Source organism: Haliotis cracherodii, unplaced genomic scaffold (genome assembly GCF_022045235.1).
Source record: "Haliotis cracherodii isolate W230 unplaced genomic scaffold, xgHalCrac1.p SCAF_2, whole genome shotgun sequence".
Lineage (NCBI taxonomy): Eukaryota > Metazoa > Mollusca > Gastropoda > Lepetellida > Haliotidae > Haliotis > Haliotis cracherodii.
This window is the reverse complement of record NW_027266275.1, coordinates 35120722-35137208: the sequence shown is the minus strand read 5'-3', so window position 1 is coordinate 35137208 and position 16487 is coordinate 35120722. Positions and strand designations below refer to the sequence as shown.

The 16487-nt window shown below is 37.0% G+C and overlaps 1 protein-coding gene across 1 annotated transcript in view; it reads left to right on the top strand.

The window, feature by feature from the left end:
• The first annotated feature begins 3196 nt into the window (after positions 1-3196).
• The window catches only part of LOC139468026 (bifunctional heparan sulfate N-deacetylase/N-sulfotransferase-like), a 39105-nt gene continuing 25814 nt past the window's right edge, over positions 3197-16487 (top strand). The window contains exons 1-2 of the mRNA XM_071249696.1: positions 3197-3268; positions 13502-14850. Of these exons, the coding sequence (XP_071105797.1) occupies positions 13840-14850 (1011 nt within the window). The 5' untranslated portion in view covers positions 3197-3268; positions 13502-13839. The remainder of the gene's footprint in view (positions 3269-13501; positions 14851-16487) is intronic.

Genomic DNA, 16487 nt, shown 5'->3' with positions numbered 1-16487 from the left:
GATATTGCTGGAATATTGCTAAAAGCGGCGTAAAACCATACTCACTCACTCTGCTAAGAGCCAACGGCAGGAACACAACCAAACCCCAAGAGCCTAAAGGTGTAGTTTACAACATTGACTGCAACTGTGGGCAGTCTTACGTAGGTGAAACATCCCGCCCAATCAACACCAGAATCAAAGAGCATAAAACCTCCACCATTAAATCAGACAGTAAATCAGCCATCTCGAACTATATGAGCAACTGTCCTAATCACAACATCAACTGGGACAACGTCCAAATCCTCCCCAACAACTTCATGATTTCACTTAAAGAAAACTAACAGAAGCAGTCAACATCCGCCGCCACAAGCCATCAATCAACAGAGATCAAGGCTATATCATCCCTTCCATCTACTATGAACTCATCAAGCAATAATCACTTATCCTGTTTAATTGGCTTCATGTCCCATTGGCTTCCACCTGTGTGTTCTCTGTCCATCGTGTTGTGACAGTATTATCCTTCTGTTGTCAACAGTTACTCATGTTATCCCACTCATGTATGCTATTGTTGTTACTGTTAATCCTCTACAGTTAATCCTCCACCTACTATATATATTACGTACTTTGTCCCACTCTTAAAATAGTCACACGTTCCCAACATGGCACCTCTCTCACTTCACTTCAGGCCTTAACAGGAGAAATGCCACTAAACCTACGTAGGCAACACTTAACCCTTAATTTCTGGGCCTCGTCCCAATCAAACCCTCTCATCCAAAACCTCATAAACGAAAATATCCGCCCTCGTAACCAGGCTCTAACTAGGAAGCACCCTTTACTTACTCCAATATCTCAACGAATTTTCAACTACCTAAACGAAAACCAAATAGATAACCTCCAACAAAACTGCAAACCATCAAATATATTTACCCCAAAACTAAAAATCCCCAAAATAGACACATCTCTGGCAAACTCAATAAACAAACAAACCGATCCAAACATAGCTAAATCCACCACACTAGCTTACATACACGAAAACTGGCCAAATTGGTGCCACATCTACACAGACGGATCTTCCGATCCGATCACAAATCGCACTGGTTTCGGAGTCCACATAGCACAACCAAATAGGAACACTCAATCTTATCGACTCCCAAACAACCAATCCATCTTCACTGCAGAGTTAATGGGCATAGCATCTGCCCTCCATAACCAACATGCTAAAAAACATTAAAAAATCCTAATACTCACAGACTCACTAAGTGGACTACAGGCCCTCCAAAATAAAAACACCAAAAACCGCCCTAAACTCATTAACCAAATACTCAAAAGCGCAAATAACTTAACAGAGGCAGGCAAACAAATAGCATTTATCTGGATCCCAGCCCACGTAGGAATATATGGAAACGAAAACGCCGATCAAGCCGCCAAAAAATCCCTCAAAATTCCTGAAATAAGCCTTAATCTACCAATATCTAAAGCAGAGATCAAAAGCATTAACAAACGTAAAATCACCCAAAAATGGCATAAGACATACCTAAAAACAAACACACAGATAATCAAAATCCTCAAAAAACCTCTAACCAAACCTAAAATCCTCCATCCATCCAAGAAAATTGATAGAATAATCACCAAACTCCAAACAGGTCACACTAAACTAAACAGTCAACTCCTAAAAATAAAAAAACACGCAACCGGAAAATGCCCACACTGCCCACACCTGGAAACAATAGAACATGCACTCTTACACTGCACGCACTACCAAACCCACCGAGCAACACTCCAAACAAATCTAAAACTAGATAAAGCCATAACCCTAGAATCAATCCTAAATCCACATAACAATATAGAAAAATTTAAAGCACTAGGCGTATACTTAACTAAAACCAATCTAATGATCCGCATCTAAAAACACTCAACCACACCACATAAACAAACAAACACACACCAACACACTCCCTTAGTACACTACCACACCCCTAGGCATGCATTCCAAATTTCAAAATCTCCAAAACTTATATAAGCAACCACTAAAACCCCCCTCTGGTTGCAACACCTTTATTTTCCCTTCAAAACCACGCTAAATGGCCCGACCGGGCCCGTGTGCGAAATACGCTCCAGTCGGAAAGCGCACGTTAAATCTCCAAACGTAAGTAAGTAAGTAACCCACATTCAGTCTTGCTTGACAACGGTATATGAATCTATACCGAAACGTCGCCTTTTTCAGTATTAAAGAAGTTGTTATCCATAAAATTGTGTCTACCTTGTAATGCCTTGTACATACCCCAATCCGTGGCTGTTAACTTCACTCATATATGGTATCATAAAATATACTAAATATCAGTTAGATTATGAGACGATAGATATGTATGTGTACAGATGGGTGGGAACGGAGAGTGACTGGTCAGTTTCGATCAATACACAACTTCGGATATACCGTCGTTGGAATACCTATACCATCACCCATGCAGTCAAATGTTCATTTCCATCAATTAACCTGATTTTCCTCTACGGTTATAACGACAATGTATCGCACTAATACAGCTTAGTCACATCGCCGTGTATGTATGTTGTGTATGTGTCATTGCATCTTATTAAGTGACCTTTAATCAGGAATGGTCGAACATTAAATAACCTCTAAAATATAACACCGGATGGCAACCCAAATGGAAAAAAAACTGTTAACAAAACAGCACTTGGTACGGTTGATATATTACGAACAATTATGTTATCTGTCATTCGCTTATGACTAATCCAACACTTAACAATTAGTCTGTCTGTCCGTCTCTGCAACATATTAAAAATAAATTCTTTCAATAAAAGCATCGTTATTATTTCACAGATTTATATAATATACTACGTTCCACCGTCAGGCATGAATGGGGAATTTTGATACGTGTTACCAAAGGAGTCACTTAGTGAAAGGAAAATGGGAAGTATTTCTGATAATCGGTATGGCCACATTTTGCAGTGATTTAATGCCTCCGTGAAATGTTGGTAGCAAACGTTCTTTGCCTTTATTGATGTGATTACACCCTAACAAATAATGACACATGCAATGTTAACCATTTCAGCGAAGGAAAGGCAAAAATATGTATTCAATTTAAGGAAAGGGAACAATGTATGTTATTAACAGGTCTCGAGCGTAAATTGCAGGTGCCCCGCCCACTTTTCCACATGGCCGGAAGTTTTTCATTTCATGCGCATGCGCAAAACATGAGGTTGGTCGACATAACAGGAAACAGTAAGTTGCATTGGCACCAGCAGTGATGTGAACATTTCAGACTTCAAAGTAAGTTGCTCTGTTGATTTTTATGCATAGTGCATTTTATTTATCTTCATATACACCCAATCAGGAGCGTTGGCCAATCCCTGTCACTTTATCGAGTCGATTAGAAACCTGAGTTATCAATATTAGCTGAACATTTCGGAGTTCAGATTTGACAGCGTTCACAATATGAGAGTGACAGCATCGGAATGGACCATTTCTATGAGCAGGAGTGAGATGTTAGGTTTATCGTATACTTTCATTATCAAGACCATGCCTTATCAAGTTTGAATTAAAACCGGCATTCAATCACCACTGGTTTGAATACTGACAATGAATTTCTTTCGAAATTAAACTCGATTTATGAAAAAGCAATGTGTGTTGCTAGATAACCACTGAAGTTTCGACGTGTTACAAAACTTAAAAGTTCATGTTACTCTAAATTCCTTACAATATTCACGTTGTAGTATAAGTTAAAATCCTCATGTTTAGTCTCATAACATTAAAAGTATACACCTTTCACTAACTGATTAATGGATTTTCACGTGTGACACTGACAAAACGTTTGATGAATCGTGAATGTTACTGGTGTCAAATTCCTCTTCAAATAAAAATGTTTATCTCGCCACAAAAGGTCACCAAAATTTTATTCCGATGAAAACCCCCAACAACAATCAGTTTTCTTATCAAAGTATGTAGATGGTAATGTTATAACATATACATGTAGGAAAAAACACTCTATATATGCATATAGAAATGCCTCAGGAATGTTAAATCTGCTACATGCCTTACTCTAACTGAAATAATGTTCAAAGTGGGGTTAATGTAGCCTGCAACCTTTGGGTATCGCGGTACTTGTTATGTACAGAACAAAATGCACTCACTAACACTATGATTATTCATGTTCTCTATATGAGGGGTCATTTGTTTTATCTAACTGTGCATGTTTTACTGATGAAAGTTCATTATTTACATCAGTCATGCTGAGTGAAACCAGGCCTTGTGCTCAGCTTGACATGGGAGAGAACTCAAGCGTATCACAATATGGGGAAAAATTGTGTATTGAAGCCAGAATTGGACAAAAATAAGCATAATTTTTCTTACTAGAAAGTGTGATGCTGCCAGACTTCAGTGCACAGACAGCCCATGTGAAAATTCTGTTTGTGTAATAATTAATAGGTATTCATTGCACATGTTGCATATTTACTGAAAAGTAAGAAAAAAATATTTTAAAAAGTCAACAACAAAATATCAGAAAAGATATTTTAAGATTGAGTCAATTTTTTAGTTTTTATTGGGTGAAAATAATTTGTCAAAAAATGTGAAAAAAATGTTAAAAGGTAAAATTAAATATGTAAAAAGCACTCCTTTAATGACATCAGAATTTACTTATCATTTGGCTTCTTGTGAAGAATGTATTGCTAGGTATGGCACCATGGGCAAAATTTGAGGACTATTTCTCATCGGTTGAATATGAATATGCAGACGATCTAGTTCAGGTCAATAGAGAAAGTTTACTTGGTAAACTGCAGGTTGCATCATAGTCCATTAATAGTTGGGGGGTAAGGCAATATTAAAATGTTGCCAGAACTAGTGTTAACATATTAATAAATGCGGACTTACAGTGGAGAGAACATTTTAAGGAAATTGAAATTGTTTTCATAGTGAGCACTTCGGGATGTTTGTCTCACATGAACTACTGGAAAACGCAATTGCTGTGACATGATTAATGCTGTGGTAGCAGTCTGAGCATGTGACTATATTATCGTGGGCTCTATATTATCGTGGTATCTGTAGATCTTGTAATCCACACCCCTTGCTGAATGTGTACTTATGCAAATCTAAGCACATTATTTCATCGCTTGATCGAATACAGGACTTGTTGCCGTATGTCACAGCTACTCGTAAGTATACACCTTAACTTTTTTATGATATTTTCTGGAATGTTTTAAAGTGGAATTACCCCTACCTCCATCTAAATTGATTAGAAAGAACCCATTTGTTTGTCAAAGTCCCTTGACCCAACCTACGTAGTATGCCTGCTGATTATGGATAATCCCAAACTGGAATTGATGTAAAGTACATATCCCACACGTATCATACCACAAAATATCCATACCACGATAATATAGAGTTGCCTGCCGTTGAGTCGCTAATGACAGGTACTTTGTTTACCAAATTTGGTAAAGGAATCTGAAAATTGATCAATCCTAATTGATGTGTCATAAAAGTTGCACAAAGAACAAGAAATATTTTGCATATGTATGACACAAGTTTAGTAAGTGTGTGCCATTATAAATTAATTACCGCAATCATATGGCGTACCATGCTAAACCCAGCTCACGTACTGTACTGGACCTATGATGCATTTCAAATTGATTCAGATTGACATTTCCCTGCATGGGGCTAAAGCAATCTTTGACATATCTAAAGAAAGAACCTGTGAAGCAGTCTTAAATTTCTAAAAAGCTTTGTCAAGTGCTGTCTTGGAGAGACAGAATGCTCATACATAACCATGACAACCAAGGAATGTGATGAAGATGAATCAGTGTACTTTAATCATGTTGATTGTCATAGTATATTTCAGTCCCCCAACTTAGCTCAACCTGTCAGTTAAATATTACATAACTGTCCTTATAATTTATATCAATGTGATAATTTGGATGTTTTGAGTTAGTGATTGAGTGAAATGGTACTTTTGAATTTTATTTACCAATCTAGGTAAAATACAGGCCTGTTGTTGATATTTGTAATATACCATGGTATTCTTGACATTATTTAATCAAGATGAGTAAATTGAGTTTTATGCCTTAAGAAGATTGACGGGGACTGGGAGGTTGGAAAATGAAAACAAATGTAGTTGAAACTACTAACTGTGCTTCAGTTGTAAAACTACTGTTTATTTTAAGTTTGATCATGTTGATAAGGTAAGTAGTGTGTCAATAACAGTATCATCCAATATATTTTGGTCATGAAAATAATGTTCCTTTCTGCAATACGTGGATTTAAGATGTGATTTTACCCTTGAAAACACTGGTATGATCCTGTTTTTGACATGATGAAAAAATCTGCTACATGTCAATGCTTTCATGCTTTTGGGACAAGTCTGCAGTACACACGGGTCCATTGACTCCAGTCTAGTACATTTTGTTAGGGACCAGCGGAATTAATTTAATGTAGTTAATTTTTTTAAATGAAGGAACAGGTGGCCCAGTGATCTATGGTACTGCACTTCTCTGTGTAGATTTGCATTCCTTAGGAATGCCAGAATCTGGTTATTAGGAGTTTGATTCCCTCTTTCAACCTGATTATGTTTCTAGGTATGTCAGCACCACACTTGTGCTAGAGGGTTTCATCAAAGTAGTTAATATCCTAAGCATGTAGATGTATCAATTTCTGCTCTGCTGTGATGTTACTGAAATCTGTTGAAAGCAGCATTAAACCCAACTCACTCACTCATTCTTATTGACCTGAAAATCTAACCCATTTAAACAAGTGAACCTTATGTGTTAACTAAATTGTGAATCATTATATCAGGTTTATTGAATGACTTGATGAATGTTTGGTGAGGCACAAAAGTGAAAACGTATATTCTGTACCAGCAAGTTAAAAGAAAAAGACATACCTAAGATTATGGAAGAGAATATATGGATGTCAACTTCTTTATTATGAGGAACTACAAGTTTATCATGTTTATGAGTATATGCTTACTGATTTTTATCAGTCGTGGTTGAGTTATCAGGGATTTATCTAGACCTGTTGAGAGGCTGATATTAGTCCCCAGGTCTGCAGCAAATGTGAGTAAAATCTCCCAAATTGAAATAGAAAAATTGCCAATTGATAATGTTGAGGCGGTTATCATGGTTATGCTTATGTTATGGCTTTGTAGAAATGACTAAAATTGCACTGATACAGGACCGAAAAAGATCATTTAATGTTCTGTCTTGCATGTTGACATACAAGGTTAAATTCTTCTAAATTTAGGAAAATCAAAACATAAAAAAGATCCAAATATGAAACAGAATAATTAGTTTTTACCCTACAGTGCTAGGGAACAGTGGATGGATTGCTACAGTGGATGGATTGATGAAGGACAGAGCTGTTTCTTCTGTTTTACTTTGTTGTCTGTATTCAGTTATGGGAATAGACAAAATATTTTTTCTTTATACACTGTAAGACTTATTAGTTGATGTAACTGAAACTATCAAAATGGAGCAATGAGTTTGCTGTAAAACCAAGTTGTCCATGGACCCACGTGAGGCAAGAGAGAAATATTGATTACAACATTGTAAAAGTTGGATGCTATTGTCATGATTGTCATGAACATGATGAATTTGAAACTTGTGTGTAATATTTCAGTGATGTAAAACAAATTGACTATTTCATTTGCATATTCCCTTTAGTAAAAGGCAACCATGCTTGTTGTAAGAGAATTGGATTGAACTGGTTTGTCTGGTCCAAACTTGACTATTTACAGACATGTAGCTGGAATATTTGTGAGTGTGGCATTAAAACAACAAACAAAGCCTATTCCCTTTAAACAATATGTGCTATGTATGTTTTATAAAAGCAATTATAATTATTACTGAAATATGAACATGCTGTAAGAATTACACATATAGACATGATAGAAGAAAAAAGGAAAATAGATTGAGGCATATATTATTTCAGCCTACATTCCATAACAAGTTCTAAAAAGTGCTTAACACGAAAAACATGAGATAGGATCAGAGCCCATTTTTGCTAACTGGAAATGTGAAATGCATAAGTATTTTTGTATGGCTTAAACATGTTAAATGCAGGGAAGGAATTATCTTTTTGCCAATTGGACATTTGCATTTTGGTTACGCCAACCTCATATCATCTAAGTTAAATGAGTGAGTGGAAAAGGGTGATTTTCCAAACTTCAAGTGGAACTTCATGAAGAAATCTGTCACCCATTATGATGATTATGATATTTTTACTACATACTGTTATCTACATTTCCTAAGAAATCAGCATGGATCAAAGTCATGCTCATGTTCAAATATTTGAAAAATTCTTCCTGAACATTGTCAAGGTCAGACTTTGTGACATATTTTGTCCTTGCCTATGCATTTAGTGTTGTTAAAGTTCTGAACAGGCTAACACAAACTCATCTGATAGATTTTGAAACTTGTTGTTAACAAAATGATATCCTTTTTTCTCTGACTGTCCAGGTGGAAAAAATGGCCCTTGTCATACATTGTCCTTTATACATTATCATTATGGGCTAACCATGCCAACAACATGAACAAGTAATGAAGAGTTGTCATGAGTTGATTGTATGCATATTATGTGTGCTTGGGACGGTTAGTGTTGTAATTATATTGATAGCGCATGTCTCAAGTGTGCAGACTACTATCAGTTGACTGTTGTGGCGTTCATGATAATCATTGTCACTTATCATATGTCTACAGAGTATTTGCTTCCTGGTATACTGTTTTGTACTAGATCAGGTGCAGGCTGAGGTTAGATGTAGCATGGCTGATTTCTACTTGGATAACATTACTGTCATGAAACACTAGATATGGTAAATCACTAGACCATATACAGGTATGGAATTAAACCAAGAACGTGTACCGGTCTGCATAGTGATAGCATATAGCAATACCCTCTCAAACATTGTCAAATGTTAAAATTTTACTAGCCCTTTAATAGGATACCTTACATTAACAAAACTGGTCATGGCTGGTGGGCCAGTGCTAATTTCAATGCCTGAAATAGAATTTTTGTTTGCCCATGGTCATGAGAGCTGATCCAACGCCAAGGCCTACTCATAATTATTTTGGTCCTGTTTCCATTCAAGACCCCTTTATTCACTTTATTGTAGGGCTGGTGATTTATATCGATAATCGTAATTATCATCGATGGAAGAAGGTTGTGATGATTATCGATATGAATATAATGCTATCGATAATGACATGTATTTTTTTTCACATTTGACTTATTTGTTTTGCTGTCCTTGTAATTATCGCTAGATATAAACAGATTCACCCTAACATACAGTTTTCTCACCTTCGCTTTATGTTTAATCGCAAATAAAAACCAAATGTTTCAAAAAGTAAAAAGTTGTTCTTTGAATCGAACGACGATGCCAGTAATTACAAATTTAGTCTCTGGCATCTAAATGCGGAGTCAGCATTTTAGAAAATATGTATATTTACGAAATAGTATGAAGTATCATGATTGAAATAGGTTTCATAATATTTTATTTCTTAAAAAAGAATTCTTCCCATTCTATTTCATCCCCGTTATAATCGCACGATGTTTGTTTTATCTGTGCCCCACCACGAAAACAATGACGTAGCACTTGTCTGACCTATTACGTATCACACCTGTGAACCTAGTACAACCTACTACGTAGCACACACCTGACATTCACAATGGCGGAATATTTGATGATTTTTTATCTGAATAGTTTCGTGAATATTGTACATAAATGACCAACGACTATATCAGGTGAAATTACATTTAATTTCTCAATTATTCTCACTTTATACAATTAATAATTGTCTTTGACGACATGAATCTTAAACTCAGATTGTTCATCGCTAAAAATGCGATATAACATGCGTATTGTTGAAACACTGAGTCTCCGGAGAAGTGAATTGCCATTTTTCTGTAATGTCATTTTACCCAAATAGAATTCTTCGATATTTCTCAATTATTTATCGATATGTGACTACCGATAATCGATCTGAGTAATCCATATAGATAACCAGCCCTACTTTATTGTACCCTTTTTTTATGTAAAATGGGTCAGTAACCATGGGAACATTTAATAACATATTGCACGAACAGTAGATGATAAGGTACACCACAAGGCCATATAAAATTGTTGTTTGCCAATAGGTAATGCTAATCCACTGCAGCTTTGCTCAAATTTATTTTCAATAAAGATCTGAGGACATCCTCACGTCCGGGTCAGGTTAGAACGACCTTTCGTGAACTTTGACCGGCCACTGAAATGACTAACAAGAAGTTGACATCGGCCAATAAGCATGATAAGAAAGCAGCTTCCTCAATTTTACGGCGGTTTTAACCTGGCAACTCCCATTTCAGACTATGCTTGAAAAATATGTTGACACAGTTCTCGATAAAATGTTGAAAACTGAACAAACAAACATTCCGGAATGTCTAATATATGATTGAGATTGTATGGCAGTGCTTCCCATGTACTGTGCCTCCCATGTACTGTGCAACGCCTCCTCCGTTCAAATGTTTATCCCACAGAAGCGAGAGATAGACGATAATTATGTGCTATGGGCCATAACTTTCGTTCGGAATACCCTATGTTAACATTTTCAAGGTTGCATGATTAGAAAACACATTCAGACTGTCACTTTCATGATCTGGTAAGTGACGCTTTGATTGGTCAGATGAAAGGTTGTTCTGACAATGGGATGTCCATAGATCTTTGTTTAGTGATAGCGAGAACTAAGATCTGATTTTCATGAGATTGATTTATTTTGGTCTTGGTTTCTTTTACATAAAGATCCAAGACCCCTTTGTTCCCTCTATTGTACCTATTCTTTTGTCAGTAACCATGATAACATTTGATAAAATATACCCCAGTGACCAGTGTTGGGATTCCAAGGCACAGAAGGTTCCTAGAAATTCATACTTGTTGCAGTAATGCGATATGCAATGACATCCCTCGCCACAATTTATTTTGGTGAAATAAATATGATTTTTAATTGTGCCCTTTAAGCATCTCGAGATTATTTTTTCTGTGCCATTATTATAGCAACTGTGCAATTGGCACACTGGTACAAAGACTTTGGATTCCTGACATGTAGCGCATATTACCAAGAAAGTAGAAAGTATGATTTGATCAGGAAGTAATAGTTCCTGTTTAGTCAAGGCATGTTTGACAGGATACGTACGTTTGTTAGTTGATTAACTCAAACTATCGGGAAGGAATAGTCCCTGCTTAAATCAAGGCATGTTTATAAGCTGATTAAGTCTATGGACGTTACAGAATATGCAATACAGTCAAGTTCTCTTAAACCAACATGGTTTGTTGCATGATTATGTCAGAGTATGCAGGAAAAACAAAATTAAGTAGTATCAATGTTTGTGATAAAAAAATCTGACAACTACATGATAGATAACGAAACAAACACATTGTAATAAAAAATGAAATATTGATATTGTTATGTCACATTGTTAGCGAAATATGTTTTTGAATCATGCAACCTCTAAAGCTTAACACAAAACTATGGTTATGGGCTGTAGGACTAATTCAAACTCATAGGCAGATGACCACGGAGCACGCCGATCACTGTGTCAGATTAACGATTAACGAGACTGATTAATGAGTGATTTCAATAATTCGTTGCAAAATAGGTGTGTCAGAGTGCGAGACTGTTGGATTAACATGTCTAAATAGCGCTGATTTAATCGGTTCCTATCATTAGTGTCGGATGAGCCTATTGTCAGATTAGCGAGACTTGACTTTACGTGCATGTGATGTTTGGGATGATGAAGCTGTTGAATAGAATGAAAAACTAGGGCAACTACAACTTCAGAAGCAGCCTTTCAAAGTACACATCATGAAAGTTTTTGTATAAAGATACTTGACAGGAAGGGTACTGGCAGAATTGTTTAAGAAGAAATTCCAGAATACTGGATGCACTTCCTGGGTCCCCTGAGTCACCCTGTAGAGACAGTTTGATGGTTAGAGCTGGACAAGGTATCTAAGTGAATATAGCACTTTGGAATGACCAGTGTTGGGTTGTAGAACTTTATTAGTAGATACTTGTGACTATCTTGAACATATTGAATTGCAATATGCAATTGTCTCTATAGCACCATACTTTTGTTATCAGTGTTCTGTGCTGACGACTTCTGGATGAATCTTTTGCACACATGTGTTATTTCTAACTTCCATAGAATAAGAGAAAGGAGGGAGGCTAAATGGAAAGGAGGATAAATATACAGACTTGAATTAATAGTGTACTAATGTTAAGGTACAAATTGTGCCTTTTCATGGGAAGTTTGTACATACATACTGTTTGAATTTATAAATCACCATTTGGCAAGAAACACAGATGTTGCCACAAGTGTGTCAAAGGTAAAAAAAGCACACAAGAGTGATATACATTTCTAAGTTACAAGAAACTTATTCACTGCAGTAGGGCTCATGTGTATGTGATGCCAATAAATAAAAATCTGTAACGAAATACAGACATGCCAACGGAAGAGGCTACATTTGGTAATTATGCATAGGTTTTTAGTTGTTTTACTGTTGTTGTTTTTCAATTTTCATGCATGTTTGTATTTAAGCAACTAAAACAAATTGGGTAATGGTGATTTATTTTGTTATTTTATTTTATGAAAATACGCAGCTTGTTTATTCATAAGAATCAACTTCAATATGTTTTTGTGTAGCATAGCGGGTTTACTCAAAGTGTACACACCGCTTTTTACATTTATACCTCAATAAACGACAAAAATGTTGAAATCAGTTTGCCTAAATGAATATGGACTTCATCTGAAGTGAAACGATGTACATTTTGTGAGTGTGAGTTTAATAGGGCACTACGTATATAGTCAAGTGCATATTATACACAGGAAAGTACGGTTTGTGTTTTGTCATCCAAATTAAACTGTCCTTAAAAAGATGACAGCACAGCAAACGGTGCAATTATCAACACATACGGAAGGTAATGACTAAACATGTTTAATGTCAAAGTGCCTGAGTACACAGTGCAGTGGCTGAACCCCTCTACAGCAGTGTGTTATGTAAGGAAGAGGATAGTGAAGGTTTGACTGGCTGGATACTGTAATGTTGAAGTGATGGAGCTGTAGTTATCTCTGTGTAACTGACAGGATGTAGCTACTCAGCCAACACCATGCATACACAGTAGAATGTTGGTGCTTAGCTGTACGTAAAGTTCTTGTTAATTTCATAATTACTCATTTCCCATGTAAGTGAGTACAGTGAGTAAAAAGGTTACTTATTACTCTGATGGAATTGATGGTGGACGTATTATCAATTAGTTTGATTTAGACTTTGTGATGATTTTGATGATCTTATGTATCATCATCATCATCATCATCATCATCATCATCATCGTATATTATTACCAGATTTGAATAAAATCTTTATCACACTGTCCTAGAAAATGAACCAATCTGAAACCCTGCATTACTTACAATTGCTCATAATTTTTAATGTATGGGTAGTCAAGTAGTGTTGTTTAAGTGATTCAATGTTTTATGTTGTTTCAGATTCTCTTGCAACAAGCTTTGTTGTTTGAGGACAGCAACCATGGACAGCATCTTCATATTTCCCTTGAGCAGACGGCCATGATGTTTGTGTCATGGTTCAGTCTGACTGAGAAGCTGGATGCCTCTCTGGTGCGGATGAGAACTAATTCAGTGTCCCGAAGACCTAGACTATTAAACTGGAGATCTGCCATTAAAAAATGTCGACGACAGAAATTGGATAAACAATGAAAATACTGCTGGACGTTAAGTCGTCCTTTTTAGATGGAACTTGAGCTATATACCTACAGTTTTAGTTTTTATGCCTGTTTTGTCTTGTGTTTGTTGAATTTTGTTCTACGATGTGGTTTTCTCGTGAGATTCGTTGGTGTAGAACTTCCGTGAAGCAATGTTTATGCTTGAAGCGGTTCAGTCTGATGAAAGGGTTGGCTTTTGTCATATCCCTCAGTGTTCTGTCCAGTGTGTTCTTCGCCTATCATCTCATGAACTTCGGCATTGTGAAGCGGCATGCAGACCCACCTAAACCCTTGACGATGTGTCGACCTGACAGTAGTCTACCAAAGAACGTACCACATGTGCCAAAAGATCATAGCTCAGAGGCTAGTCTCAGACTTGGAACTCGAGTTCTTCTTATGGTTGAGACGCAGTACTCAAAGCAAGGGATTATTATATCCCGGTTGCTTGAGGGCTTGAGAATTGAATACAAAATCGAACCAACAGGTAAGAATCTTCCAACATTGACACATGCAGACAAGGGGAAATTTGCTGTTGTGATATTTGAAAATTATGAAGCTTATGTAAATATGGACAACTGGAACAGACAGTTGTTGGATAAGTACTGTCGGGACTATAATGTGGGTATGATAGGCTTTTTCCCTTCCAAGGATGGAACAATCATTGAGGAAGTGATGGGGTTCCCTCTCAGTGTCCAAAACAATCTGGTGCTTCAAGACTATAAGCTCAATCATTACTCCGATATATGGAGGATCACGAAACCAGGGGATGTGTTTGAAGGACGTCTTCAGACGGATTACTGGACTGTTTTCCATACAAATCACACAACATATGAACCTCTCTCTTTTGCACGTGTGTCGTCAGACAATGGGGAAATTTCAAGGACAGCGAAATCTGTAGTGCCCGTTGTGTATGATGCAGGATTCCATGATGGCATTCGGAGGATTCTTTATGGGTATGGGCTGGGGTTCTGGCTGCATCATTTGATGATGATTGACAGTTTGTCTTTCATTTCCCATGGGAAACTCAGCGTGGGACTGGACAGGTTTGTTCAGATTGACATTGATGACATCTTCGTTGGAAAGGAGGGCATCCGGATGAAGGTTGAAGATGTAGTGGTAAGTTCCTGATTGGTTTTCCTTTGCCTACTTATCATGCCAGCCTGTGAGCATGGTGAAGATCTCGGTTAGAATAGCAACCTATACTTGTCATAAGAGGCGACAGATGGGATCGGGTGGTCAGTCTCGCTGACTTGGTTGTTGCATATCATATCCCAAACAAACAGAATTAAAGATATCAAAACTTAGAGCATGCACAGGTGGCTCAGTTGTTGAAGGCACCGCAGTTGCATCCCTTGTGCATGCGAGAATCTGTTATTGTGGTATTCATCCCAGATTTGCTGTGATTATGTTTCTTGGTTTGTCAGCACCATGCTGATCTTGTAGGATTCACCAAAGTGATGAAAATTTAAGACCTGTGTCACATCGGGCTTTCCTTCCACATCAAACTGACATGCCATGATATAACTGCAATACTGTTCAATGTGGTGTTAGACCGCCTCCGTGGTCTAGTGGTAGAGCGTCCGCCCGGAGAGCAGAAGGTCCGGGGTTTCGATCCATGACCGCATCATACCAAAAGACGTTAAAAGATGGTACTTGTTGTTACCCTGTCTGGGGCTCGGCATTAAGGGGCTAAAACAAGGACTGGTCGGTTCGGAGTCAGTATACTGTGTCTGCGTGGGGTATTCATGTTAAACTGCATGGTATGTCAGTGGGCTGGCACTATAAATCGGCATCAGTCCGGACTAGTACAAGCAGCCACACAAACACATACACGTAAATGCACGTCGCTATATAAGTGCAATAATCTTGGACGCGACGTTAAACCCCATTTCACCTCACCTCAATGTGGTGTTAAACCAACTCACTCACTCAGGATAGCATCATAGATGCCCTCTGATTATTGTGTAGCTGTTGTTCAAAGCAACATTAGCACTACAGCAGCTGCAAAACCGACTTACACTCAGCTTCATATTTCATGTTGAACTTTTTCAGAATATAATTTCCTTAATTTGTCTTATTTTCTTATTACTGATCATATTGGTAACATGACAAAGGAAAAGTTATTCATAACAATTCATTCTGCATGTGCATGTCAAAATGAGAAAAAGAAATTATCACATGTTATGGACATCTGCTGGTATGGTTTTGTTTTCACTTTGTAAGTGCAACTTGAACTGTCATGTACTGACAGTCCTTAATATCATTTGATTTGTTAATATGTCAACAGTGCCAATTCAGGTGAGGATGACAGTCAAATCGTCAAAGATACAGTGTTAAATTAAATGAAAAGTAAATTAACTTCCATTTTTTGTTACATACTGTTCATGGCAAAAATGAATAAGAGTAGTAAGGCAATGTTCTTTATCTATGCATCACTGCTTTGCAAACTTGTTGCGTGACATCATAGCACAGTATGATGTCATCAAAGTTATGTTTCTGCAGGTGAGAAATTGAGGGAAATGCTTTTGTCCATTTGCTAAGATATTAACACACTAACCTATGGAAATTGTTTTGTTTTCCTTTTAAAGAACATTTTATCAACATGTCTTTAAGGTGGTTAGAAGAGTTAGAAAAGAAATTACAATTTGTAATGCTTCTATGCAAAACTGTTACACAGTGAGGGCTTACCCCATACATACTATATGCCTCTGTAGTAAAGTGTTAATTTTGTGGGAGATGCACGCTAACCTCCT